The 13,837-nt window shown below is 37.0% G+C and overlaps 1 protein-coding gene across 2 annotated transcripts in view; it reads left to right on the top strand.

Moving 5' to 3' along the window:
• The first annotated feature begins 497 nt into the window (after positions 1-497).
• Positions 498-13,837, top strand: part of LOC139131856 (sodium- and chloride-dependent glycine transporter 2-like) — a 29,230-nt gene continuing 15,890 nt past the window's right edge. The window contains exons 1-4 of one of the 2 annotated variants that reach the window (XM_070698147.1): positions 498-584; positions 1,013-1,099; positions 1,259-1,424; positions 1,675-1,806. In XM_070698147.1, coding sequence (XP_070554248.1) covers positions 1,055-1,099; positions 1,259-1,424; positions 1,675-1,806 — 343 coding nt within the window. In that variant the 5' untranslated portion in view covers positions 498-584; positions 1,013-1,054. Of the gene's footprint in view, positions 585-951; positions 1,100-1,258; positions 1,425-1,674; positions 1,807-13,837 lie in introns of both variants that reach the window. The other variant, XM_070698148.1, reaches the window with a different exon arrangement.

Here is a 13,837-nt window from a genome sequence, read left to right as displayed (position 1 = left end):
TGTAGAAAGGAGATAGCTATTTTTAATATTTAAAAAAAATGATTGGAAATATAAAGCAGGTTGCAACATGAAAACAGCTGTAAGCGTGTTGTTAATCATCTCTAAACATTTAGAAATGGTCCTATTTCTTTTCACGTTCACCAGATGAACTTGCGGTACTGGACGGAAATAGAAATGAAGTAGTCCGAAACAGGTATATTTAGTTTGTTCCCTTTATCAAAAGTATAGCACTTCCCAATTTCAGTTTTCAGCATTTTACGTTTTGTCAAATTTCGCGAGATCAAACATGAAAAATATCCATCTTAAATTGTATCTGAACGTGTAAGGCGTCATTGCTTTTTCTATTGATTTTCATAGATGTTTATTCGGATGAAAATCGACTGATTATGTACGCCCTTTTCGATAGACATATTGTGCTTTGGGCCGGAGGCAAATGATACGTACCTATCTGTCATATCTGTCACATTTCAAAATGACCAATCAGGACCATGATTACAGCTAGCTGACAGCGTCAACTAGCTGCTCCACAGTCGACTGCAGTCATCCAATCGTGCTGCAGAGGTGCAATATCCCCAGAAGTCAAGGTAAGAAAATCTATTAGAAAAAATCCACATGTTTGCATGGAATCTTGTCAGAAGATAAGTTATATTGTTTAAGGTACAAAGTATTAAACCATCGCACATTTTCTTATAACCTTTTAAGCAAATGCAATAATTGTATTGTGTTTGACGACAAAAATATGATATTCAAAATACGTAAATTTCCTTTCCAATGTCGATGTCAAATACTGTTATGAATTCCAAGTAAGCTTGTAAATTTCATGCCCTTTAAACTCTTCAAAAATCAAGTTGCTGCAAAATTCAAGTCTTTAGTTTTTGTCAAAAAATATTGTTATGTTCGGGCAAGCTTGAGAAAAGATAAACCTGAATGTCTCTCGCCTTAATTCACTAGATGATCAGTTTGGGCTCTCCATTATGATAATTAAAATGATCAGATGTTTATGTACCAATAGTTCACAGTCACAGGTACAGAGTCGAAAACCGACGTAGTCAGTATGGAACCCGACGATACAGAAGTGGTAGCAAAACTGAAGCCAAAGGTGAGAATTTACAATTTTAATTGCACCATCGTTTTCAAGTGCGACACAATGATTCCTACCCAAGTTGTAATTTAATCAATCGTATCAAATGCAATAATATAAACAAGTCCCCTCTCTGAACAGACACAAGTATTTTATCATGAATGTTTTCATACATAGGAACGTGGTATTCGTGATTCAGACTCGGCTGCCGATGACAGCGACGAGAACAAAGAACGGGGAAACTGGTCCTCACATCTTGATTTCTTCCTCTCGAGTCTTGGATTTGCAGTTGGACTCGGAAACGTATGGCGGTTTCCATACCTTTGTTACGCGAATGGAGGCGGTAAGCATTGTAGTTATACACAGAAAGATCAGTGTCGTCCATTTGACGAACTGTATTCTCTAGATCTTCTCCGTTTCATTAACTGTACAGTAGATTCTCTCTATTTTGATGTGCCATTTAGGGCATTTGTTATTTTGCCTGCTTATTCGACCGGGCCACCAAAGAAACAGATCACCAAGACATCCCCACAATTATGGTTTCCCGACATTGTTGTTTCAACTTGAAATCTTTATTTTATAATCTCTTTCAGGGGTGTTTCTGATTCCATATACGATCATGTTATTCCTCGTCGGAATACCTTTGTTTTTTATGGACACTGCCTTTGGCCAGTTTGCCAGCCAGGGAGCGATTACAATATGGAAAATATGCCCCCTTTTTAAAGGTGAGAATGACCTGCGAAATAGAAGTGTTGAATTCTCTGTAACTTTGAAGGACATCAGTTATTATATACCGTAGTTCTACGACAGTAGTAATAGAATCTTGGATTTTGGAAAATGGCCCGAAATGGCTACAAAAATCCTCCTCCTTCCCTCTACTGACTGAGCTGCTAATACTACTAACCTGATTGTGAACTCACGGAGGCATGTACTGTAGACCCGCGACAGTGACGTATACTAAATAAAAATGCGGGTACATGTACTAGTGAATGCCGAGTTATTTTGACTTCACTCGTGATTCAGACTCGGCTTATATTTCCCGGCTGAAAACCTCTGACTGGAGGTGAGTCATCACTAATTAGTTGTGGTACGGGTGATGTCACCACTGGTATGGCAACATCCTGCGTGAGATTACAATTTACTGTTGAAATTACTGATGTGTTCAAAACGTGAAAACAAACGCCCGGCCGCCAGTGCGTCTCACCGCAAGATACATGTATTTCCAGCTCTCGCTCAAACAACAACCCGCCAACCTCAAAAGATCGTGGCCCGAAATAGAAAAGTTTTATCCGCCAAAGCAAATTGTTTAACCACGCCTCCAACTTTGACCTCACAATTTCACGATCAACCCAGACATTGCGACTGGCGGGGCCGGCGGCCATTCTGTTGTTCATCTTTGTAAAATTGTAAAATTGTGAGACGATGAACAGGATTTACCAGAACAGAACAAGGACACGCTGCGGTAGAAACAACCAGAAGCATGGCTCAAAAACATTGACTCGGACTTTGTGAAATATGCAAGAACTGGAAATCAAAGAAACGGATTTTGTTTTGTTGTTGTCCAGGAAAAAATTCACATGTTCATCACAGTAAGCAGTATATTCATCGGTGAATTTTTCATAGCCTACTGTCGTCAGTTTTTTAAAAAATCCATTCCCTAACTGACCATCGGCTTCTCACACCTCGTGTGATGGCACTGGCTGAAACATCTTCTACACTTTTTTTCTTTGAGATACATCTAACGCTTTACACGATACAAAGTGTTGCCATAATACGATTGTAACTTATTTGGGATAATTGGATGTAATGTCAGTTTAATCTACAAATGTAAGCTCATTAAGTTATGCACTTGTTTTTGTTTTATTTTTTTGTTTTTTGTTTGAGTAATTTGTAATATCGCAACATTCAGTTCTAAGGCACCTAACACTTTTGAGAAACGTGAAAAATATGAATATCCAAATATCCCAAATTAGTTCCAATCGTGTTCAATACATTTCGTAACAGACGATCGCTTTTCTGCACCTCTCTGAATGGCGGCCAGTAACTTGATCCCCATCACACAGTGAGATTTCCATGACAAACAAATCCTGTAACTCGAGAAATATTGTGTTCCCACTCCTAAATTTCTGTTTGAACTAGTGAAGTTGTATTCAGCCATCAGGGTGTCGCAGGACGAAGGTAAACCAATATACTTGGTTCAAGTCGGTGAATTTTCAAAAATAAAATGAAGTTCCTCGTGTACAATTTGGCAGCCCAGGTCAGGTTTTCCTAGCGATCGAACGCGTTTTTTATTGAATCTGTGCAGAAAGTAGCTGCAATAATTGTAGCCTTGGTTGGCCGTGGGGCTTGGGCTTCTGTCGTGCGGCTCGCGCCTTGTCCCAACCAAGGCTACAATTTCCACCAATACCTGGTCACCTAAACGCTTCAGTGCGGATCTACACTGAATGCTCAAGGCACACACGGGGCCGCATTATCAGAGAATTTCGCCATAATTCTGCTAATAATGTTAGAATCCTTGTAACCCCTATCGATGGTCAACTGTACTCCTTGCAGCTGAAAAATGACAGTTTAAAGACTCGGGCACGAAGGCAGTTCAATTTAGACCGCCGTCGTTGAACTCTGTATCCAGCCAACTAGTACCATTACATTTTAGGGGTGACCGACAGGTTTGAGTCGCTGAATGAGCATGCTTACGGGTAGCTCTACGAGCCCTACGCTGCCTCCGGAGCCAAAGCCAGACACTCTCGCCATAGTCGTAGGACTAGCTTATGGGATTGATCAGAGAGAAAGATAAAGGGGTGGGTAATTTTCTTGACAATATATAACACTTGGTGAATAAAGAGAATTACGTTTGCCTAAGTTCAAGATCCTCTGCTCTGTCTTCCCAACTTTCTCAAATAAGTTCATCTATGTACCAGTTCAATAAACCCTACATGGGAAAGCAGTTAAAACTTTAATTTATGTCCATGCACATTGTACAGAGGGGTGTGTTTAAGATAAACTACATAACTACTTCAACTTTCACGAGTAAGTTCAACCATCTACCCCCATGGAAACAAGATGCCGCTGTAGTTCAATCACAGGCCAACTGGAAATTTATAGTCTAAAATATGATAACTTTTTTCATAATAAATCATAATCATGAAATATTGATATCACATAACCGAGTTCGTATTTCATCCAGGTTGTGCTTCCTTTGAAGTAGAAGAACTCGATAAAAACGCTGTATGTGTATGTATGAGTTGTTTATGACATAAGCGGATGGCCGGCGCGCATGCCCGGCCAGGCCGTCCTGTATAATAGGAGTATTAGGCGAGCGGCGAATCAACAAAAAGGGCCTTATTTTAGGAGTTTAATGTACCCACCTTACATACGGCCACATCATACGTCATTTGAAAGCTTATTATCTCTACTTTAAGAATATTGACGATGTGGAGCTGCCAAGTAGGGCCATACCCCCCTAATTTGCATAATTCACAAGGGTACCATATTTGCATAAGTGCGATATAAAATTAGAAAATTCACTGTTAACTACTGTAAACATACTTTTAAACTATCGAGTGATATATCAAATTAAAGGTATTTCCATGTAGAATACAACTTTGATATCCAGAGAAATATTTTAAATTCATTTCACTGGAATATTTTCATATTAATATTGAAAATAATATTTATCTCTTTTGAACAACAATATTTTAAAAATTTTAACACATACAGCTACAAAATACAGCTACATCATACATCATTTGAAAGCTTATTATCTCTACTACAAGAAAATTGACAATGTTGAACTGTCAAGTACGGCCCTAGCCCCTAATTTGCATAATTTACAAGGGTATCCAATTTGCATAAATGCAATATAAATTTAGAAATTCATTGTTAACTACTCTAAACATACTTTTAAACTATCGAGTGATATATTACATGAAGTGTCTTTGCATGTAGAATACGAAATGGATATCGAAAGAGATATTTAAATTGATTTCACTGAAATATTTTTATATTCATATGGGAAAAATATTTTTCCCTTTTCAATAACAATATTATAAATATTTCATCACATACAGCCACATCATACAGACACATCATACGTCATTTTAAAGCTTATTATCTCTAATTCAAGAAAATTGACAATGTTGAACTATAAAGTAAGGCCGTATCCCTAAATTTGCATGATTAACACAGTAAGCAATTTGCGTAAATGCAATATTAAATTAGAAAATTCATTAACTGTTCTAAACATACTTCTAAGCTATCAGTGATATATGAAATGAAAATTATTTGCATGTAAAAAACAAAATTGACATTCAAAGAGATATACAAGTGGTTTTACTGAAATATTTTCATATTTATAGTGAAAAAAGTTTTCCCCTTTTGAATAACGGTATTTTAAAAATTTTAACAGCAGTATCAATGCAACCACATGCATTATGATGTGCAAAAAGTGCATAGAACACGGAGAACAAACAGCTGAAATGAGGTCTGGAAATGAATATTTTGTTTGTTTAATGTATGTTTCAAAACATATGAATAGCTCTTCTTGTCTGCATTATTATCCGATACCGATGTCCAGTTTTTATAGGTCAGAGAGTGTTTCTTCAAACATGCCCTTTGTATGGAGTATAATATACTCATTTACAGCATATGAATACCTTTTAATGTTATATATATATATATATATATATATATATATATATATATATATATATATATATATATAGCATATGAATACCTTTTAATGTTATATATATATATATATATATATATATATATATATATATATATATATATATATATATATATATATATATATATTTTTCATATATGGTTAATGATTTGAGCGCCGGCATTTTTTCGTAAAGATGTGTTGGGAAAATATCGCCAATTACTATTAAGTCCAAACATCAAGAAAGATCCCCATGAACGACACTATTGTAGTTGTTGAAAAGTAACTATGTAGCCGGAACAATGTGTGAGAGTTAAAGCTGTAGTCAAAGTTATGGCATGATTCCATGATCCAAGTCATTCATGGCGATACAGTGTCATGCATTTCCAGTACACCTAGTAATTCTACAAATTCATCATCCTCTTCTTAAACAGTTTTGTCATGAGTCAAAGGGTTGTCACAGTTATACCTGCCTTGTGCATAGAAGATTAATTTCGCAGCAGACACAGCTGGTGACAGGTGATAAGAGAAAGCAAACACCACACATCGTTCATTTTTATGGTTGTTTGAATTTTGTGTATGTTATGTTTGGCTGTTTTGTGTTAAGTGTTGATTTGCCATGGCGAGACGTACCCCTAATCTACGTATCCTGCCCTGATGCCGCACTGGAGTTGAAAGACTACTGTGACACTGCGATCCTTTGATGCTACCTGTCGAGAATAGAGTGGTCTTCATCAGTTGCTTAAAATTCATTTTCGTTGGTGAAACGTATGCACTGCTGGACCACGTTGTTTCACTGAAGTTAAGTTTGTTCAAGTAAGGAAGCTAGAATGTCTACCGTTTCGGTCTTGTTGTGTCTGTGGATGCTCATCTGATTCGGAGACCGAGCTAGTGTAGGTGTTGTTTGGCATAGGTGTAACGCTTATATTTCTATTTCATATGTATGTGATTAGGCTGCGTTCACAAATAATGATGGTGAGGGACGGAGGAATTCGGGGTGGAATCGAAAATTTGAGGGATAGTAGAGGAGCACTTGAAAGTTTTGATCTGCCTATAGGGGACCTGAAAATATTTTGGTTTCTTTTTACTTTTTGCGATTCCAAGGTTTCGAAGGCAGTTCAATGAAAATCGAATAACAATTAAATGTCATTCCGTTGTTCAAAAGTTAGTAATAATCAAACAAGATCTACAATTACTTTTACTTTTTATTTTTACTTCATTACTTTTATGTCGAAAAACTCTTGTATTTTGTATCTTATTGTTGTGGCAAAATTGTTCTAATGTATCGTAATGTTTTGCTTTGACAAATCCTTGAATGTTGCTGTTTGATTGCATGAACTGGAATCTGGTATCTGTTGATTTTGTGTGTGTGTTCTTAAGGCGAGAATGTTGACTTGTTGCATCGACCTTCACAGATAATGAGGTCTAAAGATGTGATTGTTTGAGAAGAGCTTTCGAAAATTTCAGAGTAGGATGCATTTTTTTATGTTTGATATGATTTATTAAGCTCGAGTGGGTACCAATAAAAATCATACATTGTCTCTAAATCTCAGTCAAAGCGATATTTATTTTGTGTATATTTTATTCTTATTTTGCATAATGTGGGCATTATTCGTATTTACTGCACAATTTTATGAATATTAGAAATAAGTCAAGATATTCGAGATTTAATTAAAATATTCAATGAGAATATTTTAGATACGTGTTAGGAATTCATAGCTCTATTCTACATGCCAAACCTTTCATTCGATATATCACTCGATAGTTTAAAAGTAAGTGAAGTGTACATAACAATGGATTTTTATAATTGTATATCTGACTCATGCAAATTAGGTACCCGCGTGCATTATGCAAATTGAAGAATCAGGGCTCTATTTTGCAGCTGCATTTCATCAATTTTCGTGAAGCAGAGGTAATAGGCTTTCAAGCGACGTATATGTGCTTGTATGATGTAGTTGTATGTGTTAATATTATTAAAATATCGTTATTTAAAAGGGAAAATATATTTATCGATATAATTATGGAAAAAATTAATAAGTCATTTTCATATCTCTTTGGGTATCTATTTTGTATTCTACATGCAAATAACTTTCATTTATTATATCATTCAATAGTTTAAAGTATGCTCAGAGTAGTTAATAAATTCCTAATATTATATCACATTTTTGTATTTTGTATACCCAGTGAATTATGCAAATTAGGAGCTAGGGCCGTACTTGACAGCTCAACATTGTCAATTTCTTGAAGTACAGATAATCAGCTTTCAAATGACGTATGATGTGGCTGTATGATGTGGTTGTATGTATTAAATTTTTTAAAATATTAAAATATCAAAAGGGGAAAATATTATTTCCAATATAAATATGAAAATAGTTCAGTGAAATCAATCTTAATATCTCTTTGGATATCAAAGTTGAATTCTTCATGCAAATACCTTTCATTTGATATATCACTCGATAGTTTAAAAGTATGTTTAGAGTAGTTAACAATTAATTTCTTATTTTACATCACATTTATGCAAATGGGATACCCTTGTAATTTATGCAAATTAGGGGATATGGCCCTACTTGAGAGCTCAACATTGTCCATTTTCATTAAGTGGAGATAATAAGCTTTCAAATGATGTATGATGTGGCTGTATGATGTGGCTGCATGTGTTAAAATTTTTAAAATATTGTTATTCAAAAGGGGAAAATAATTTTTCACAATAGATATCAAAATATTTCAGTGAAATCAATTTAATATCTCTTTGAATATCCATCTTGTATTCTACACGCAAATACCTTTCATTTGATATATCACTCGATAGTTTAAAAGTATGTTTACAGTAGTTAACAATGAAATTTCTAATTTTATGTCGCATTTATGCAAATTGGATACCCGTGTGAATTATGCAAATTAGGGGGGTATGGCCTACTTGGCAGCTCCACATCGTCAATTTTCTTAAAGTAGAGATAATAGGCTTTCAAATGACGTATGATGTGGCCGTATGTAAGGTGGGTACATTAAGTGTGAAAAATAGGTGAGTCTGCCGCTCGCCTATATATAAAAAGGGAAGATGGCCAGCTTATACAGCAAATCCTCTCTACAGGGCTTTGATAACTGTCTATTTACTCGCTCCTACCGTTTAAATCGCTGTATCTACTCTGCATTGCTGATGGTTGATAAGCTGGCCATCAAATCTGCCTTGTTTGGCCTTTCGTAATTGTCGCCCTGTGAAACTATCGCTCCCCAAATGTTGTGAAAAGTCTTAAAATGCAGTTTCTCAGAGGCTTGGTCCCTGTTAATAGCAACATCAGTCAAACTCACTCACAGACCTCCTAACCAATGAGCGCTTACCAACCTCTGACTGATGACCTTAACTGCTGTATGCTGAGGTCTACCTGTAAACAGACTCAGGGCGCACAAAAACTATATGAGGCAGCGCACGCCGGCGAGAGGGGCTGAAAGTGACCAAGAAAGAGGTACGGGACTGGTTGCAAACTCAGCTAACTTATACTCTACATAAACCTTTTTGCAACCACGCTGGCGGGCGGCGCGTCTTCGTATCAAAATTGGATGGCCAATTGCAGCCTGATATCGTGGAAATGATTCAGTTTGCAAAAGAGCATAAGGGCATTTGATATCCTGGGGGGGGGGGCTTGGAAGATTGGTGGAGAGCCATTATTTTTTTTCCCACGTGCTTCACCATGAATTATTTTTTTTCTACAGGGCATATGCTGGCAACTTTTTTTTTCACTTTCCTTCTTCGAGATATATTTTTTTTTACCAAATTTCGGTGCAATGTTTGTTTGCTTGGTTTTTCACAGCCAGTAACTAGATGCTGTTCTATCGCACACAGACTATATTCAAGAAACTAATAAAGATATGTAAATACATGTACATTTTTGATTCACTTTACAAAAACATATTTGTAAAATCATGTACATTTATGGCATTTACTTGTCAGTGTTGTCCTTACATTGAAAGTAGCCGGGTAATTTAAGAAAGTAGACGGGTGGACTGCGAGGGAGCGAAGCGACTGAGTGGCGAGTGAGCGTAGCGAACGAGGGGGGAGAGCGGCGCGAGAGGGGGGTGTCCCCCTCTCGCAAGGCGAAAAATGAGTTTTGGAGTGGAAATGGTTTTCTCTGGTGGCATCTGAGGTGACATTTACAGACTGAAACAGTACTTTTGTTGTGTGTCTTAGACGTGGCTCACATACAACAAAACAAACAAACATGATTTTGTTTTGTTTGTATTATTTATGACACACTTATGGTTTTATTTGCAGTGAAGATGTAACATTTAATCTTAAATCACCTGCTGTCTGCTCATTTCATTGCTCATTTCCCATTCTTCATTACCACATAGTAGTTTCCCCAAAACCATCAAAGTCATTCAATTCTAATTAAACACATTCGCTTTTGTTAAGAAAAACATTGGTAAGATAATTCACTATAACAGTGTTCGCATTTACGAATAAAACATGCGTATATAGAAAACTCATAACAATGAAAAAATGTGTAGAGAGTCGATCCAATGCGTAATAATATTACGCATTGAATTGAGTCTCTACGCATTTTATCATTGTTATGAGTTTTCTATACGCAAACGATAATAGTAAAATGTTTGCAGGCTGTCTCTCTTCTTGTGGTATTTTGACAAAATCCATACATTCAGATTTACACATTTCTGGAAAACACTGGTGAGCAATTTCAATTTCAGCATACTTCCTCTAATCAGAAGGTCATGTATACTGTACAATTGCTCATATTCAGTTATTGTTCCTCAAGCTTGAAATGGTTTATGCTTTATAAAACTCCAGAGCTGCTGCTTGATTTTTATTGATGCTGCAGTGTGCATCGAACAATTGCCAAGATTTTTTTTCCGAGTCGCAATAGTCCATAATTGTTTTTCCATCAGCCACTTAAAGCCAGAATTTTTTTTCGAGCAACTCCACCTGGCATCTTTTTTTTTCCCCAAATCTTCCAAGCCCCCCCCCCAGGATATCAAATGGTCCACCCCTAAGGGCATTTGATATATGCTGACAGTAATCGATGTGCTCAGTAAATATGCATGGGCCAGGCCGATAAGGTCAAAAACAGCGGATGACACTTTAGAGGCGCTAAATGACATAATTCATGAAAGTGGCAGCCACAAACCCGACATACTTCAGACAGATGAGGGGCGGAAATTCACTGACCAGAAAATGCAGAAATGGCTTGAGGAGTCGGGCATACATTGGTTTCATACCTACAGTGACAAAAAAAATCAGTGGTGTGGAACGATTCAATCGTATTTTGAAGACCCTAATGTGGAAAACTTCACTCACAAACAGACACATCAGTGGGTACAAATTCTATCACAACTTCTCGAGAACTACGGCAACACCGTACTTGGAAGTATCAAAATGAAACCCATCGACGTAACAGAAGACAATGATTGGCAGGCATTTTATACATTATACGGTCATGTGATGGTGGCCGCGGGTGCCGCCACTGTGTTCAAGCCAGGAGAATATGTCCGAATTAGCAAATACAAGGGCATTTTATAGAAACGGTATTTAACAAACTGGACAGAGGAGATCCTTATAGTTACAAAAGTTATCTATTCAGCTTGACTGCAGATGCCGCCCGTTTACAAGAAAAAAGACCTGAATGGAGAGGAAGTACTCTGCACTTTCTACTCTGATGAACTGCATAGAATTCTGACAGAACCACCGATTGAGAGCTGTACAGAGTCGAGCGAATTCTGAAGGAAAAAAAGTAAAAGGAAAGAAATACTATCTAATAAAATGGAAAGGCTATCCAGAAAGCTTTAATAGTTGGGAGCCAGAGGAAAATGTATTAAGCTCCGCTTAAAAGCTCCGCAAACAGCTCCGCCAGCTCTGCTTATTAATACTAAGTACCATCCTGGTACTTGGACAAGTAACTACGAAAGTTATTCAATAAGTACCACGGAGCAGGTCCTTATTTCTTGAAAGTGGAGGTTTATAATCCGCCTGGCCAGGTATTTATCATGTACGTGGGGCCCAACTTATTATCAAATATGGAAGTCTATAGTCATTACAAATTTCTAAGAACGTGCATTTGAACTTCTGATGTATCTTTTTTAGATTTTTTAGAACAGACCTTCCTATTTCATATGGTCTTGCTCGACTCAGAATATTTTGCCTGCAATATTCCCAAGACATTTTTCCGTGTATGATAATAAAACTGTCTAAATCATCAAATACTGATTCCTGATTGTTTTTTTCTGACATGGCAACGCCCCTAGTTCGAGAAAAAGTCAGGTGTTGAATTATGCTTAAGTCACAAATAATGTAGTTTGCGCCGCACCCACCTTTGGCACCAGCTTCTACGCCAGCCTTCACGGCAGCTCCTGCAGCGCATTGTAAACTAAAGTAAGTTCTAAAAACTTATTCTGAAAATCATCGCTTGCTTTTTTTTTCCGTCATAAAAGTCCGCATTGGTTCTAGAAAAGTCATCAAATTCTGGTACATGAAAGAAAGAATCGCAGGCCACCGCCAAATTTATCGCATCATAACTCTTACCACTTCCAGTTGGTCCATTTATAAATATGACTGGCATTTTTGTGATATCTATATCATTGAATATTTTCTTTTTGAAATTATTTTTAGTGTAGATATATTATGATAAAACAATGACAATCCTCTCTATTTCAGATGCGATAAGACTACTGTAAAGTGGCGACAAACTTAAAATTATTGAGGGAGGCGTTAAATTTCTGAAGTTCAAATTTGGAGAATATGAAGATCCTGTTATACATGTAGACAATCTAGAATTAATTTTTCCAATCAACCCTAAATATGGTTCCAAAGATCCCGCCACTCGATGAAATGTGTGTATCTTGGAATGAACTCTTCAAAAGTTTACCTATCTCATGTGTCAAAGCTTAGCTTAAGCCCGTTTGCCCACTCAAAAGAAATATCTTACGACCTTGCTCAAGTGTATCAGAAGCGAGGGAGCAACAAACAAACAAATAAAATATTTTAGATTTTAAGTTTAAAAGATTTCATGATTTTTTTGCTACATGCATTGATATAGTTCAACAAAATTCTGATTGGACGAGAGCTCATTCCTGTTTTAACACTGATAGCAATGGTAAAGCGGGCCCCTAAACCAGCATTTTCGAAAATTCAAGGGGTATGATGATTGTTTTATTATAAAAAAGTTACACAAACTAGATGAGGGTGGGAGCGGCTCCCAGAGCCTAAAATCATAGCTAAAAATGCCAATGGACTTATGTGTCTCATGAAAACATTTCATTTTAGTGGCTTAATTGTTGTGGGGGCGCTGATAAGAAGAAGAGGCAGGCAGTGAAACGTTTCTTTTCGATAAAGTTTACAAAGAGTGCCCAACTAATGTCTGGGTCTCTCGCGAAGTTAGCAGCGACCGTGCCAGAGGATGGATGGATGATACCACTTTCCTATCCAGAGATTCTGTGGGCAAAGGGTTTCTTCCCGTACGAATATTTAGACTCTCCCAAGCGATTGGAAGAAGATTGCCTTCCAGAGAGAGAGAAAATTTTACAACGAACTGACAGAAGAAGAGATCTCTGAGACTGATTATAAACATGCGATGAAGGTCTGGGATGAAGTGAAATGTAAGACTCTGAAGGATTATTTGGAATTTTATTGTGAGACCGATGTCCTCGTTCTTGCGAATATATTTGAAAATTTCCGTGACACATGTTTACGAGTGTATAAGCTAGACCCGGCACATTTATATGTCGACGCCCGGTCTGACATTTGATGCCATGTTACTTTTCACGGGCACTAAGTTTAAACTCGTTCAGGACGAGAAGCAGATGACTTTTGTTCAGAGTGCAATTCGAGGTGGTATTAGAAAGTGTATGCTATTCGAACCCAATCTTCTATCACGAAAAAAGGGGTAAAAAGATGTTTGTGTTCGTAAGCACCTTAAATTTGAAGATTATAAGGATCTGTTTGAAAATAAACAGGAACCCTAGGAGGCACGTTTCCTACAGTTTGTAAGGAGAGCCGGTGAGATGAGGAGTGAAAGGTGTAGTAAAATAATGATGGCGCCCGATGATATCAAACGTGTACAGTTATATGATCCAGTCACATG

This window comes from Ptychodera flava, chromosome 4, assembly GCF_041260155.1.
Source record: "Ptychodera flava strain L36383 chromosome 4, AS_Pfla_20210202, whole genome shotgun sequence".
Lineage (NCBI taxonomy): Eukaryota > Metazoa > Hemichordata > Enteropneusta > Ptychoderidae > Ptychodera > Ptychodera flava.
This window is presented reverse-complemented; position numbering and strand designations above follow the sequence as displayed.